The sequence below is a fragment of the Pipistrellus kuhlii genome, unplaced genomic scaffold (genome assembly GCF_014108245.1).
Source record: "Pipistrellus kuhlii isolate mPipKuh1 unplaced genomic scaffold, mPipKuh1.p scaffold_m20_p_4, whole genome shotgun sequence".
Taxonomy (NCBI): domain Eukaryota; kingdom Metazoa; phylum Chordata; class Mammalia; order Chiroptera; family Vespertilionidae; genus Pipistrellus; species Pipistrellus kuhlii.
The window spans coordinates 38246444-38263325 of NW_023425540.1; the positions used below are offsets into that span (position 1 = coordinate 38246444).

Sequence of the window (16882 nt, forward strand, 5' to 3'; positions counted from 1 at the left end):
TCTGTTACCTTGTTTTATAGTCCTACTATTTTTGTTTTCTTCCATTGTCAGCCTTGTCCCTGGTTTTATTTGAAAATATTATTTAAGCTACTTGTTTAGAATGTTTAACCAGCCTACAGAACCCACATAATTTTTACTTGCTTTTTAAACTTACTAAATAGTCATATTACAAAGTAAAACATAGTATCTAGCTTTAGTGGTTAGCATTCAAAGAACTTAATTATTTTGTATGCATCACAATATATAATAAATACACTTGACATAGAACCTAAATTTAAATATAATTTAATTCTTGATATTGAAAAGAACTGATCTTATTTTTGAACCTCAGTTATTGGAATAATTGCAATACATACATGCAAGATGCTGGGTAAATGAAAGGTTTACTGTAATCGAGTTTTGCTGCAGAAGGACCTCCTGGTTTGTGGTGGGTCATCTTCTAGAGGACACATTTATAACAACCACCTTTTGGCATCTGTATATCTTATTTTCCTCCTTTAAAAAAAAAATTCTACTATTATGAAGAACCATAATGAGTTACCAATAGTACTAGGGTATGCTTTTAAACATGAAAAATGAAACATGCTTTCACTTGAATAACTTTGAAAAGACAAAACATTTTGGTAAAGATTTTTTTTTAAACTGACAATGAAACGTGGTTGACATGGTTCAGTTGTTAGGCATTGATCTATGAACCAGGAGGTGATGGTTCGATTTCCAGTGGGGGCACAAATGATTCTCATCATTGATGTTTCTATCTTTCTCCCTTCCTCTCTAAAATATATTGAAAAATAAAATGATACTAAAACTATTATTTTAAAGTTGACATTACTTAAATTTTTAAAAGCATAGGAAGTTAATTTTGAAATAATACATTATAAGTTTTAGGACCTAACCATACTGCATTATTATATAAATGGACAGTTAAAATAATGATGATGCCTGGCATATATTAAATTATGAATATTTAGGCAATACTATTGCTGCTAAGCTTTATATAATACATTATGTTACTTAATCATTAAAATAACCCTATGAGTACCATTTTCTTTATATTATAGATGAAGAATCTTTGCAAAGCTGGGTAACTTCATATAATAGAAGAACAAGGTTTCAGACCTAAGTGGTCTGACTCCAAAGCTTATGCCCTAATCACCTTATTATAGCACTCATACTTTATGTTAAATACTTATTTATATTGATTTCAAAACTTTAAAAATCTCACTAAAATCTGATATAATGTTACAAATTTATTGATCAGCTTTCTAACATACATCACCAGTTTGGTGGTGACCTGTATACAATAAAGAAAGTGTGGTAGAACTTAAGTATATTATTTAGATTTTTCTTTTTTCATGCAAAACTCTACTTACTCTGTATCTACTTACTCTTTACGTCTACACATTTTTTTAAGGAAAAGTTGCCAAGTAAAAGTTTAGCCAGTCTAATTTATTCCAGAAGGTTTTTAATTGTCCAGATTTCAAACTTAGAAGATGAAGTAAGAAATTATGGGCACAGCCTCCCATCCTATCTAATAAAGAGGGAATATGGTAATTGACTGTCATGCCCTCAGAAAGATGGCGGCACCCATAGCCAATAAGGAGGGAATATGCTAATTGACTCTCACGCCCTCAAAGATGGTGGTACCCACAGCCACAAGATGGTGGCGCTCAGCCCCTTGGGACAGCAGGTGTGCGGCACTGCTGGCTGCCCCCAGGCGGGTCTGGCCATTCTGTATGCCTGCCCCCAGAGTTCCCCAGTCCCCTCAGCCCCCCAGCCACTCAGGGCTGGCCTGAGGCACAGGCAAGCCTTGGATGGCGGCTGCCCAGCAGCCCAGGGCTGCCTGAGGCTCAGGTAACCAGGGCTGGTTGAGTATTGTGCTACTGGCAGTGGCAGCAGCAGAGGTGTGATTGGGGCATCACCTTTTGATCGCCGGGTCGCCTCCTGCCCCTGAGGGCTCCTTGACTGTGAGAGGGGGCAGGCCGGGCTGAGGAAACCCCTGAGTAATAGAATATGGCTGGAGATGTTTTTGCCATATTGTCAGACAATTGTATTGACAAAAGAGTGGAACTTTTCAGTTGTTTTTTAAGGGGTTGCTTTTAAAATTTTTCCTTATCTTGGCATTGATTGAAGATAAATGGAAACTATGTATTGTTAAAAATAAAAGCATTTAACACATTAAGCACCATGTAAATCTTTGATGACTGACACTATACTTTCCATCTGGAATACAAAACAGGCTGGGCGCTTAAACGTGTTAAATATCATTTTAAATTGATTCATTATACATTTGGTTATGAGAAGCCCAAAATAAGATCTAACCTTAAAAAGTTATACAGCCCTTGCTGGTTTGGCTCAGCAGATGGAGTGTCGGCCTATGGACTGAAGGGTCCCAGGTTCCATTCCAGGCAACAGCATATGCCCAGGTTGCTTGATCCCCAGTAGGGGGTGTGCAGGAGGCAGCTGATCAGTGATTCTCTCTCATCATTGATGTTTTTATTTCTCTCTCTCTCTCTCTCTCTCTCTCTCTCTCTCTCTCTCTCTTCCCTCTCTGAAATAAATAAAAATACATTTCAAAAAGTAATACAAATGTCTTTTCAATAAAAAAAAAAGAAAAGAAAACCCCCGCATAAAAAACAAACAGCCTTTGCTGATTTGGCTCAGTGAATAGAGTAGACTCAAGGGTCCCAGGTTTGATTCCAGTCAAGGGCATGTACCTTGGTTGCGGGCACATACTCAGTAGGGAGTGTGCAGGAGGCAGCTGATCAATGTTTCTAACTCTCATTGATGTTTCTAACTCTCTATCCTTCTTATTTCTTCTCTATAAAAAATATATATATATATATATATTTAAAAAACATAAGTCCTTTCTACATTAAAAACGTGAAACAGTAGTAATCCAAAATCTTATATAATAAAAGGCTAATATGCAAATCGACCCAATAATGGAACGACTGGTTGCTATGAAATGCACTGACCACCAGGGAGCAGATGCTTAACCCTTTGCACTCCGCTGTCCCCTCTCAGGGGACATTGGAATTCTAGCATATCACTCGGATGTCCCCTCTCAGGGGACATTGCAGTTTATTAGTGATTACGGGGAATTGAGTTATTTCAACGCACTCCGCCGCAAAGTAGCGTCGAGTAGCAGGTAGCCAATGTCCAGAATGGTTCGGAGTGCAAAGGGTTAAACACAGGAGCTGCCCCCTGGTGGTCAGTGCGCTCCCGCAGGGGTAGCACCACTCAACCACAAGCCCTGAGCCCGGCTAATGGCTGGCGAGTGCAACAGCGGTGGTGGGAGCCTCTCCTGCCTCTGTGTTAGTTGGACATCCACTTCCCCACCCTACCCCCAAGGGCTCCTAGACTGCGAGAGGGCACAGGCTAGGCTGCGGGACCCCACCATGAATTTTATGTGCTGGGCCTCTAGTATGTTATAATGCTGTCTAGGTAACTCAGTTGATTATAGCGTCATCCTGATATGCCAAGGTTGCAGGTTCAGTCCTTGGTCAGGGCACATACAAGAATCAACCAGTGAATACATTGTAATGATGGAACAAATCTATGTGCCCCCCCCCAACCCCCATCTCTCTAAAAATCAATAAATAAAATAAAAATAGATATTATTATATATATTGTATGAGTTGTTGTTTTTTCCATGAATTTAGGTTATAATTTTAAGGATGCCTTTTTTCCTTTTGGCTCTTTATGTGCTTCCTAATATGTTAGTCTAAATTCTACCCACCCCTATCATGTCCAAAGTACTATAACTGCAATGGGGGATATCTGTTTTTGAAAAAAATCTTAGATGAAATTTTTCTTAATGCAGAGAATTTTTCTGTAATGTGAACCAAAAGTAGGAATTTTTTAAGGTTGTATGAAATTCCTATTTCCTAGTACTTGTAGCTTCTTTTGGACTTTGATATTCATTTGTTTGTTTGTTTATTTATTTACATTTCTTCTTCAGTATGTATAACATGGCCCTTTTGTATACGACTGAAAAAGAACAGTGGAGCTTAAGAGACTAGCCAGATTGGTTCAAGGTCATTCAATCATTTTAGTAGACTAGGTCTCACAACTTCAGTTTTAATCTCACAATTGCTGATACTTTTCTTTAAATTATTGAATAAAATAAAAAATTGAAAGGAAGTCCAAACTGTGTTAAACTTCAGGTAAGAAAATAATTTATATTTTAGCATCAGTTCATAAATTGTATGCTTACTATGCTAGGTGCTAGAAATCAAAATTAGTAGCTTTCAGAGCTGAAAGTATTAAACAGTGACCCACTTTTATTTTCCTTGTCACTTGAACTTGTTATACCTTTGTCTTTAATTTGCCAGAAACTAATATTTAAATTTTACAATTTTAAGTAATGTCCTAAGTCCAATTTTTTACACATAATAAGAGACAAAAGATGGTAGAGGCAGTATACCTGCTCTTCCTTCTGCTTTTACTCTTTATTATAAATTGGGACTTTGTTCTTATTCCCCCCAGTCTAAGAAAAAAATTAGTATATCTACTTGTAATGCTAAATAGGTTATAAGTGGAAGGGGAAGTGTAAAGGTTAGCAATCCCAACTTTATGAATTGTGTTTTTGGAGTAGAGTTTTCTTTTTCCTGATAGAATAATTTTCTGGTGGTTAAAAATTATTGATAGAATTATAGATAATGTGGTAGAGGAGGGAAGCTTAAGATTTTCTCGCTGCTTTGTTTTTTAGTGATTATTTTTGATGACTACCATTAAATAGATGCAATGTCTCAATTCTCTCTCTATTACAATGCAGTTATCTTGAGTTATTTAAACATTACTAATTTAATCGATGTCAATAAACCCAAGATTGATTTGTTAGAGTTGGGAGCGTTAAGTGTAGTGGCCATTCTGCTGCCTTAACCAATTGCTTTTTTGAAAAAAAATTCTATTTTGGTGGCCAAGGGGAGTATAGAAAACCCTTTTTGAGGACACTATGCAAACTACCTTAGGAAACATTTTCTTTTTCACTTGTCAATTGTTTTAACAATCAGCTGTCCTTTCCCCACTTTTCCAGATCCTGGATTAGGGCAAGCTGTCAGTTGCACAATTGGAGTTTGTATTTAGCAGTGAAAAACAAGATTAGTTACTAAATTCTTTTATTTTCAGGCATACAGATATATATGTCCTGAAGCTGTATAGTTCATTTAGTGTGTTTTAGAGCCAGAACTTGCTGCTATTAGAGGAAAAATTAAATATAAAAATGAATGGCATACCATAGGCAAAAAGAATAAGTACCAATTAGCATTCTTTCTAAGAAGTGTGCTGTTTGGTCCTGGATTACAAGCAAATGATAACTTCCCTTAAGAATTTTGTGGTAAAACTTTGCTTGCTGGTATTTTCCTTTCTTCTGTTCCCTGCCCTCTTTGTCCTTTCAAGTTCAGTTGATGTTGGATGTCTATCTTATCTTCCCTCTAAGTTACAAAATAAAAATTTTTTAATTGGTATAGGTATTATTCATTTGTTAAAGTTATTTTTATGGCCTTTGAGAGAAATTTTAACTGGCAGTTAGAAAGAGCTCTTTTACCTGGTGTTTGATATAACGTTTATAAAGTGCAGCTGCTTCTTATAGAAATAATTAAAAAGGAGATTCATTTGTAAAGAAATCTATATGTTATTGCATGGAGTTTGGCATGTACAGTATGACTTTATTTATGAGTTAGAAAATCTTTGTTAGCATACAGATCCATTGTTTGTTATATCTCAGCTGAGGATTAGATTATCTTAGATTTTCAGATACTTTCTGGCCTACTTCAAACACTGGTAAACTTAAGTGTAAGAAAATCTTCAAATTTCCAAAATACCAACATAAAAAAAATTTCTTCTCATTTTCAGAGCACTTTATTTAGATCAGCATAAAGTTTTTAGTATATGTTTTATTTAAAATTTTTTATTTTTATTTTTTAGTGTATGTTTTAAATGGCTTTACATTTTACCCCCTTTTTTTCCTGACAGGAATCTTTTAGTCCTGCTATACAACTGCACCTTGTACATCAAGTTCCATGTAATGTTCCTCCTTACCTCTCAAAGAATGAATCAAATCTTGGGGACCTCTTACTGGGCTTTCTTAAGTATTATGCTACGGAATTTGAGTAAGTGAAACTTCAAATTGTATTTATTTATTTTTATATAAGTGAATGCTACAAATTTGGTCAAAGGTTTATTTTTGTCAACTGCAGTGCTGTAAACTTGTTCAGAAATGTATAATTTATAAAATTTAATATCTAAAGATTAATTGTTAGAAACTAAGTAGAGTTCAAGAGTTCTCAGTTCATAGAATATGATTAGGGGTTGTTCGCAGCTCTTCTGATCAATTTAGGAAAGCAAGAAGGAGAGGGAGAAAGGACTTAGGAGTTATAAAAAATTAGAGAAATACAGTGACCCCAGAATCCCACACTGAAGAGGTTTGGAGATAATAATAGTAAGAGTAATAAATTGCTATTACTAGGTGGGGTAAACATTCTAAACAGGTTATATGTATTATCTCATTCAGTTTACATTGTCACCATGTAAGATGGTATTGTACTAGTATTATGCCCATTTTACCAGTGAGGCATATAAAGAGGTTAAGAAACTTGCACTAAGATCACACAACTTATAAGGGGAGTATTTAAAATAATTTTATTACAAAATTCACACTCTTAACTATGATACTTTACCACAATGTCTTATGTGCTATGATGTAGTAACTTTAAAGAAAATTGACTTATATACAATGATTTGAAACCTAGGGCATGAAAGATAAAATGTTTTTTAAATTTCTCAAAGTAAAGCTTATACTGGACTGTTTGAACCTGCTTAGTTAAAGTTGTTTCTCCACTACTTAGTTCAGTGTCAAATAGTGGGTACTTGACAAATATTTATAAATAAATAAATTTTGAAGCAAAAAGTAAGATTGTTGACCTGATTCAAAGATCCTTAACATTACTAAAATTGCTGATTAAGGTTAAGAAAAGGAGTAGGAAAAGTGCTGGAAGAAGAGAGTTCAGTAAGAATGAAGTTATGCTAGACCAGGTTAAAAATGACCTAAATATAAGTGCAGACAACAAGGACAAAGAGGAAGGAACCTTCATTAATATAAAGATGAAGAAAGATTTAAGACTATATGAAACATAGGACATAAACTGTAAAGGTTACTCGAGTTCAGATACTGTAGTAACAAAATAGCTAATATTTAGTGAATATTTCTTTATCTAGTGTCCTTTTATAATATGCTCAGTGATTTCCCATGTATTATTTCATTTAATCCTTAAAATAACCCCCTGTCAAGCTTAGGGGGAATTTGTGAACCTGCTTGTGTCAATACAGCAGATAGTGAAAAAACTGGGATTCAAATTTATGTCTGACTACAAAACACGCTCTCATTTGTTAGACCATTTTGGCGTCATCTGTTATGTCTTATAAATTAAGGATTGGGAGAAGTTTGTGTAGAAGGAAAAGGATACACATAGGAGAAAGTTATTTAATATTTCTGCCATGTGTATGGTTTAGAGCACCTACGTACAAACACCTTGGAAATCGCTGCTTTGCTGGGCTGAAACAAGGTGGTGGTGGTTTCAATTTGTGTATGAGTTTAGCATTGACAGAAACCAGCTTGCTGTGCCAAATGATACTGGCTAGGATGCTGATGCTTGAAAAGGGTTTTGAACTTTTGTTTGCATTTGTTATCATGATGATACATGATTTACAAGCCATCTTCCTCTACTCTTTCATCATATAGAGCATTTGTCAAGTGCATTATTGTTTCATACCAGATATTTTCAGAAATTTGCCTGTAGGGAGCACAGCCAAGAATGCAGTCATGGTGATGAACTAGGTGCTGTTAAAATTCTGATAGCTGTTAGAAATGTTTGTAAGAATATCTTCTGAATTTTGAAATACCCAATTAAAAAATTCTCTATACTTGAAGACAGAATTAAGTGCCTTTTAAGAGATGCTTGAGTATACGGCATAAATGTTGCAGATATTTTATGTGACCATTGAAAAAATTACTAAGATGCTTTTACCTAGTTCACCCATAGCTTTCTCCTAAACTTTGCTGCTGAAAATCTTACAATGAAATCAGACTTCTAAAACTGTACCTGGGAAAAGGGAACTGACAAAATAAGGGGAAAAAAGAATTCGGTGACTCAGGGAATCTTGAAAAAAATAGTGGGGAGTTTAGGGTAAAAGATAAACCAAAAGACTTGTATGTGTCCTTATAAGCATAACCAGTGGACACAGACAATAGGCGGGTAAGGGCCTGTGCTGGGGGACGGGAGCATGCTGGGAGAGTCAATGGGGGAAAAGGAGACATATGTAATACTTTTTAATAATAATTTAAAAGAATAGATGTAATAATTTGTATTTTAGCAAGACAAGTTTAAATATTATAGACTTATAAATATTGGAGAGTCTATGAATTTTATTTTTATGTTTTTAAAAAATATGTTTTTATTGATTTCAGAGAGAGGAAGGGAGAGGGAGAGAGATGAGAAAGAATCAGTGATCAGCTGCCCATACTGAGGTCAAGCCTGCAACCCAGGCAAGTATGTGCTCTGATTGGAAATTGAACCATTACTTCCTCGTTCATGGGTAGATGCTCAACCAATGAGCCATACCAGCTGGGTTTTATTTTATAGTCTTTATTTCCTGATTGCCTAATCACATTTTATTGCTAGTCTATCTGTTTAATTAAAAATACATACCTACATACTTAAACACATACATTGTAAAAAAAAACAAGGGGGGGGGGGGAATTACAAGACCCAATCCTTAAATCTCCTTTTTTTGTTCTGTCTTTTTTTTCCACTCATTTTATTTAATTAATAAATCATTGAATGCCTACTGTATACTAAGCTATTTTTTATGCACTGGGGATATAGCATTTAACAAAAGAGAGATGATGACTCAAAACTGGCATGAATGCTTGGCTTCATGGAACTCACATTGTAGTATGGAGGGGCATTTGAATTACTGTTAATGTCTAGATGCCGTAGGTATTATAAAGGAGAATGGTCTTATTCTTAAGAGATGAATGCCAAAGGAAAAAAGAATGAAGTTTTGTTATATCTACAGCTTAACAGATGGTTCCATTTAAAACATTCATGTACACAAGCAAATGGGGCAAAATCTTAACAACTTTTGATTTGTTTTTTAATTTTATGCTTTTCAGTTTATCTCTTTGAAAAATTTCATAATACAAAGATGAAATGAAAATGAGATTAGGGATGAGAAGGAACTAATAGAGTCTAAAAATGAAGAATCAGGAGGTAAGCCAGTAGAATGTAGTGTCTTGAAATCCAAGGGAGAAAAATGTTTTGAAGAGAAGGGAGTGATTATCTGTCACATTCTTTGATATGTTCAAAATGAGGACTGAAAGCTGATCATTGGTGCATTGGTCCATATGGAGACCACTCATTGGGCCTTTGACGAGCAGTTGTTGTGGAATAATGGGGATAAAAGGCATCATTGGAGCAGGCTTAAGAAAGAATAGGAGAATCAGATATAGATAGGTTAGTGTATATAAACTCTAGAGGAGTTTACATACTTGTAAAGGGGAGCTGAAAAATTGAGTAGAAATTGAAGGATTAAGTGGAGTTGAGTTTTTGTTTTTGTTTTTAGAAATGAGAAATAACCTATCTTGATGACAAAATGTTATCAGAAAAAGAAAGTTAAACAGTATACATACTTGTTTGAGTCAAGAAGAGTTGGAATCTATAACAAAGTGGAATAGAAACACAGATAATTAATAATAATAAGAAAAAACTGAACATGTACATGTATACAGATGAATATATTTGGTAGGAGCTAGTGGGAATTATCTTTTGATTGCTTTGGGTTTTTGTTTGTTTGTTTGTTTTTTTAGTGAAGTGAAGCATGAATAGCAGCTGGGACTGGTTATGAGAGGAAATTTGAGAAGTGAGGAGAAGATATGAATTGTCATTCAGAAGAGTAAAGAAACTATGAAAATAAAGTATGATTGATGTGTACTAGCATATAGGGTCCTTTGAGCTAGGACATAATGAATTTAAAGTGATCATGAATTAAAGGTCAGCAGGGTTACATATTTTCCTTCAGCTATGTTTAACTCCATGGAAAAGGATAGGAGTAGACAAGATTTAATTATGGTTGTGTTTCATCCAAGGAAGTTCAGTGCAATAAGAGCAGGTGAGAGAGTTGGGATATACAAAGGAGTGATTTTAATAATTTGACTATAGACAGAATATATTAAATTGAGTCTTGGAAATGTAGGTGCAGGAATGCCTATAGCACATCTGGTTGTAGTTTCTAATAGTGATAAATATTGGCCTGGGGCCTAGTAAGAAGGTTAGAGCTGGAGAAAGTATTATTTTTGTAAAATAAGAGAGTATTGAGGCCTGATATAGGTGCTCTAGCAAGAGAAATGAAAGAAGGCCCTGATGGACACTAGCATTTAAAGAGTCAGGCAAAGAGCCAGTCAAAACAAAACTCTAGGATTAGAATAAAATTTTCTCTCTGTTTAAGAGGTTTCAAATCCCTAACAAAGTTTTCTTTTTGTTTGCTTTCCAACTATTAATAATAAAACAAAACTATATACATTTGTTCACTTAATTTGACTAGCTGAAGTATATGTGCAGCCATATCAGACCCATAATTTAGACTTTGTTAGACTTAAATTTTTCTTTGTAATGTTGCTGAAGACTACACTTTCAATTTAATCAATCATCTCAAAATACTTTGACACACACACACACAAAGGCAAATGAGAGCTAATAAATGGATAGCTGTTCATTATCACTACTGAAGAAAAGAAGCAAACCTCTTACTAATATGGAGTCAGAATCTCAGCTTTATAGTGAAAAGATTATTGTAAATTATCAAATCTATTTTAGATCAAATTAAGCCCCATATCTGTTCTTTCATTCTTTTGTGAAATATCCATCTTTTATATCTTATTTTATACTTTAATGAGTGACAGTAACAGATTTTCACATGGCAAGCAAATTATGGTAGAAAAAGATAAAAGATTTAGTTTAGGGTCTGTCTATATTAAAAGATGAAATGTTTTGGGGAAATATTTCTAAATTACCATTTGAATTCTACATTAAATTTACCTCTAAAAATAAAAATAGTATAGGTTATATATCATGTTTTATGACTTGAAATGTTTAATAGTTTAGAAATATTTAAAAGCTCTGATAATGCAGTAGACTGAATCAGTCTAATTGATAGTGATTCAAAATATTCTTTTTTCCTCTCTGAAGTTTTCAGTATTTCTGGTGATATAGTCATTTAAATAACTGCATTATTGGGTTGATTATAGGTGGATGCTTAAATGATATCTGGTTAGTAAATATAGGTATGTTCATATGTTTCTGTGACCCTGTTTAGGACTAAGTACTGCCATGTATAATAATATAAAGTCAGGATTGAATTCAATAGAAAGAAATATAGAGTTGAGGGGAGTTCCTTTGATTTAAGGAAGTAAAAATTATAGTTTCACAGGACACAGTATTTAATATTCTAAGCTAGTCTGAAAGAAAAAATCAATCTACCCCTTTTTAACATACTGTTTCTACTTTTAATTGTACTGCAAATTTAGTAGTTCTATAAGTCGATATTAGAAACAAGTAGGTTCAGGAAAAAAGTATTTTATTAATGGTATATATAAGTGGTATAAAGTGAAGTATCACACACTGTAATTCTACTATAATCTTATTTGGTTCAGGCATGTGGTTATGTAACTCCTCTTTGCACTGTTATTTAAAAATTTTAGAAATACACTTGAAACAATAGAGCAGTATACTTCTTTTCTGTGTTGAATCCATAGTGCTGTACATGAAGTATCTAAATCAGCTTATTATAACAAACACTAAGTTTTTTTCTTTAACAACCCATCTATTTTTTTAAAAGCATAAATTCTGATATGTTAAAAAACAAACAAACTTAGAGCTGTCTTTGCAAAGTATAAGGTGGGATAAAAATAGGTTTACGGTTGAGAATATATGAACCACAGAGTTTATTATTGTTATTTATTAGTTATTGTATTATTTTCCATATAAACAGTAGAAACTTACTTTGCTTCTCCCTGTATTTCTAAACTGTACTAATTTTGTTTCTAAACTGTACTCTTGATAATAAAATGTAGAAAACTATTATACTTCGAGGATTATTTTCAACGATTAAGCTTCACAATATGCAATATTTTCTCAAACATTTAACATAGAAATTAATCAGTTTTTCGGAAACAAATGCCATACTGAATCCACAATTATATTTTTTCTAGAGGCACCAGTGCACAGAATTCTTGAATGGGAGGGCATGTCCCTTAGCCCGGTCTTTACCCTCTCCAATCCAGAACCCCTCAGGGGATGTCAGGCCTAAATCGGCAGTCAGACATCCCACTCATAATCCAGGACCACTGCCTCCTAACCGCTTGCCTGCCTTCCTGACTGCACCTAACCGCCTTTGCCTGCTAGTTTGATCGCCCCTAACTGCTCCCCTCCCAGCCTGCTTACCCCCTAACTGCTCCCCCCTGCCAACCTGATTGCCCCTAACTGCCCTCCCCTGCCTGCCTGATCGCCCCCTGCCTTGGCCCCGCCACCATCCAGAAGGAGTCCCGAAGATGTCTGGTCTAATTAGCATATTACCCTTTTATTAGTATAGAATTAGCATAATATCCTTTTATTAGTATAGATGGTTTCTCTGTCTAATAAATATAGAAAGAGTAGGGCAAGTGTTGGATCTGGAAAGTTCCAAAACCATGGTCTTTTCTCTTCTTACTGAAATGATAGAGAAAGCTAGATAGCACTGAAAAAAAAAATCAGGTATTCCCCGAACTCATTTTCTCTTGTATACAGACTGAGTAGTCATAAGTGTTAAAATAACTCTTGAAAAAAAAGAAAATAGTACTTATACAAACTATTATAATTGTAAAGAAATCAAAAGAAACAACAATGTGATGCTAATACATTACTAAAGTTTGGACAATTTGCCTTCAGACATGCAGATCAAATTATTTTACTTGAATAAAACTTCATTATTAGCTGCTATATTTATATGTAGTAATACATATTTTCACAGTGTATTAATGTTTTCATAGAGTATTAATTTTGTTTTCTGAACCAGCATCTACTTCTTTTGGAAAATTTCAGAATTTTCTCCCAAATCATACAAATTGATATGGAACTGAACACAAATTACTGACTGAATCAGAAAATAACACAAGGTGATTAATTCTTAAATTAAAAATTCTTAGTGAGGTATTAATAATGAATATAATTTTTTATATTTTTTTGCTTACCCATTTTTTAAAAATATTTTTATTGATTTTAGAGAGGAATAGAAAGAAACATCAATGATGAGAGAGAATCATTGATTAGCTGTCTCCTACACACCCCCTACTGGGGATTGAGCCTGCAACCCAGGCATATTTTTGGCCAGAATTGAACCTGAGACCCTTCAATCCACAAGCCAATGCTCTACTCACTGAGCCAAACCAGCTAGGGCTACACATTCTTTTTTTTTAAATTCTGAGGATATGTTTTTTATTTTAGAGAGTGAGGAAAAGAGAGAAAAACATGGATGTGAGAGAGAAACATTTTATCAGTTACCTCCTATATGCACCCCAACTAGGTTTGTGTCCTGACTGGGAATCGAATTAGCAATCTTTTGGTGTATCTGGCGATACTTCAACCAACTGAGCCATGGGTTTCTTATTTTTTTTTATATTGCTTAATTTATACAATAATAATTATTAAGTACCTAATTTGTGCTAAACAACTAGTGAACAAAATACAGAAATAATTTAATATATTGGAGACACTATTAACAATTTCTAAGCAAATTGTTAGACTGTAGTGCTATGGAGAAAAAAGTAGAGAAACAGAAATAGGGATTGTGTTGCTGAGGGTAGAGGCAAGTTTCAGTATTCTTTGAGACAATCAGAGGAGGCCTTACTAATATAATAATAAAAGGGAAATTAAAACAATTAACATCATTAATGTTTTTCTTATAGCTGGAACAGTCAAATGATTTCAGTTCGTGAAGCCAAAGCCATTCCCAGGCCTGATGGTATTGAATGGAGAAATAAATACATCTGTATAGAAGGTAGCTTTCCCACTACTCTCTGTCATTCAGTTATCATCATGGTACTGAGAGAATTTCTTGAATAATTTCAGCTTATATTATTATAAAATAATACATTTATATTCTGACGTGGTTTACAAGTTTTTTAGATATAAGATTTTAATTTAATATTTAAAAATAATTTAAAAACTTTTAATTGTAGAAAATAACAAACACGAATTTAGTTGGTAAGATTTGAGCAGTCTTTATGCATCGCTCCTGCTTATAATTGATGGAAACGTTATATTGAAATAAAATCAGTTATTTTATACTGATTCTTAAACACAAGCTAGATTTTTATGAATAGAAATTGATTTTACTTTAAAAATTAAATGCTGAGATATTTTGTAATTATCTTCTGAAATTAATTTATATATAGTTTACTATCACTGACTCAAAGAAACACACTGACTGTTGTAAAGTGCTATGTGTGATGTGACCTGATAGTTTGGTGAATGGCATTATCCTATTGAAGGAAACAGTACTGTAACAGTAAATTTCTTTTTATAAAAGCCTTTCTAAGCAATAAAAAACACACAAACAAAAGGAGCTTTTAAAATGATGGGCCTGCCTGCTTAGATTGCATGGCCAATGTAAAGTGAACCTCTCCATTGGATTTCACCTTCTTTCCAGGTCTCAGCTTAAGGCACACACAGTTCTTATCAATACTCTTGGCTTCATCCTATTGCCTCTCCTAAGAACTTTCCCCCCCTCTTTTTTATTGCCAAAATTCTTAAACTAGAGTAATTTTTACCTACTGCTGGCATTATTTCAGTATCCCATCTGTTAGCCTTCTTTTCTCACTATTATCTTCAGTTTCCTTGTCTTTTCAATATTATAAAACATTTGTTGTCTGTATATATGGACTCTTCCTTCTTGTGGGTGACGTGCAAAGTAATGTTCTGTTCTCTAAAACTCTTCATTTTCTTTCTGTCTTCTCTACTTGCTATCATTTCTCTCTTTCACTGCCAAATTTCTCATACAAGTTACTCTGTTCTCACTGTATCTAAACCATCCACTCACACCATAACTCTCTGCACTGTCTTCTAGCCTCACAATGTTTAGACTTACTTTCAAAGGGATTGACCTTTCTCTTGCTTGACAAATCAGTGGTTTTTTAAATTTAAATTACATTTAAAATTATCTTTCTGTGATGTTTAACATTAACCACTTCTCTCAGATACAGTGAGTGCTTTATTCTTTTTGATAACTTTAATTCTTTAACTTATTTTTATTTTCTTAAGGGTAGGTAGGTTTTTGACACTCTAATTCTTTAGAAATCTTATCTACTTTTATGATTTAGATTTAACGTATTTAGGCTGATGACTTCATTTTTAGTTATCCTCTCACTTGAATTCTTTCTACCTTATTAGACAGTACATAGCTATATAAAACTATGTTCAATATGCATAAATCTAATAAGATTCTAGGTTGAGTTATATATAATTGCTATTTTCTAGGTAAAATACTGACAATTTCATATAGTTCAACCAAATAAAAAACAAGCTCTCATTTTAATAATTTTTTGTTTATATGTGCATTTACCTTTTCAGAACCTTTTGATGGAACAAATACTGCCAGAGCTGTGCATGAAAAGCACAAGTTTGACATGATAAAGGATCAATTTTTAAAGGTAAACAGTATATTAGATTAAATCTTAAAAGCATTAGTAGACCAGTGTGCTTTGAAAATGAAATACATATGCACTAGTAATTGACAGAATAGCCCTAGTTTCTGTGTATTGAAGCCATCAATGTGGCACAATAGGGAATTTATTACTTGAATTTAGATATATTTTTCTTTCAGAGAGATCTGGCTCTGTTTTTATTCATATGGCTTTCACTTTTGTGGAAATAAGCATTTCCACAGTGACTTATTAAACTCTCAAAATAAAACTAAAGCCTGGTGGACTTATTTGCCTCCTAAAATATGGGGAACTTATTAAAGCCTTAAAAGAAAACTTATTTATTATTCATTTATTTTTATTGTTAAAAGTATTACAGATATCTCCCAACCCCCCTCATGATTTTTCTTTTGCATGCCCTAACAGGAACTTGAGTCCCATTTTATCTTTGTTTATATTTTGAGAAGTTAAAAAAGTATATTTGTGTATATGCACGCATTATGTATATAAACACACACACACACACACACACACACACACACAATGTAGTTTATTCCTTAGCTCTTTAGTCACATTATGAATTTATTCATCAGTAATTTTGCTAGGTGGAGTATTAGTCCTCAAGGAATTCCATAGTACAATGTAGAAACACATTAGTAAAAATATGTATTATGAGGCATACAGGAGAAATGCTTCATAGAAGAAAAAGATCAGTGAACTGTGACGATCATTTTAGAGACATTTTTATTATCAAGACATACAAGTGGACTTTATTTTGATGATAATTAAAAATGCAAGTGTATTATATTACAAACTTTTCTTCAAATTAGGTCCTTCAATTATCAACCACACTAGAAAATTTAAATGAATGTAATTCTGCAGGAAAAAACAGATATTCCAGAGGGAATATTTTTGCCAGTTTAATTGATAACTCAAAAACAGTTTTGCTTACATAGCTATTCTTACTGATGGATGAACTTCCTTCAGTTCCTTTTTCTTTTCTTCTTTTCTTTTTTTTTCTTTCTTTTTTTTTTTTTTTTTATTTCTCACCCGAGGATATTTTTCCATTGATTTTTAGAGACAGTGAATTCTTTCTTACTAATTCAATTTACTTGTCTTTTCTAGATTCATGTAAAAAGTGTTTTT

At 33.6% G+C, this 16882-nt stretch overlaps 1 protein-coding gene across 5 annotated transcripts in view; it reads left to right on the forward strand.

Annotated features, from left to right (window-relative positions):
• Positions 1-16882, forward strand: part of TENT2 (terminal nucleotidyltransferase 2) — a 43415-nt gene that overhangs the window by 24638 nt on the left and 1895 nt on the right. For 4 of the 5 annotated variants that reach the window (XM_045571665.1, XM_036409263.2, XM_036409260.2 and 1 more), the window contains 3 exons: positions 5980-6116; positions 14003-14094; positions 15666-15745. In XM_045571665.1, coding sequence (XP_045427621.1) covers positions 5980-6116; positions 14003-14094; positions 15666-15745 — 309 coding nt within the window. The remainder of the gene's footprint in view (positions 1-5979; positions 6117-14002; positions 14095-15665; positions 15746-16882) is intronic. The other variant, XR_004982856.2, reaches the window with a different exon arrangement.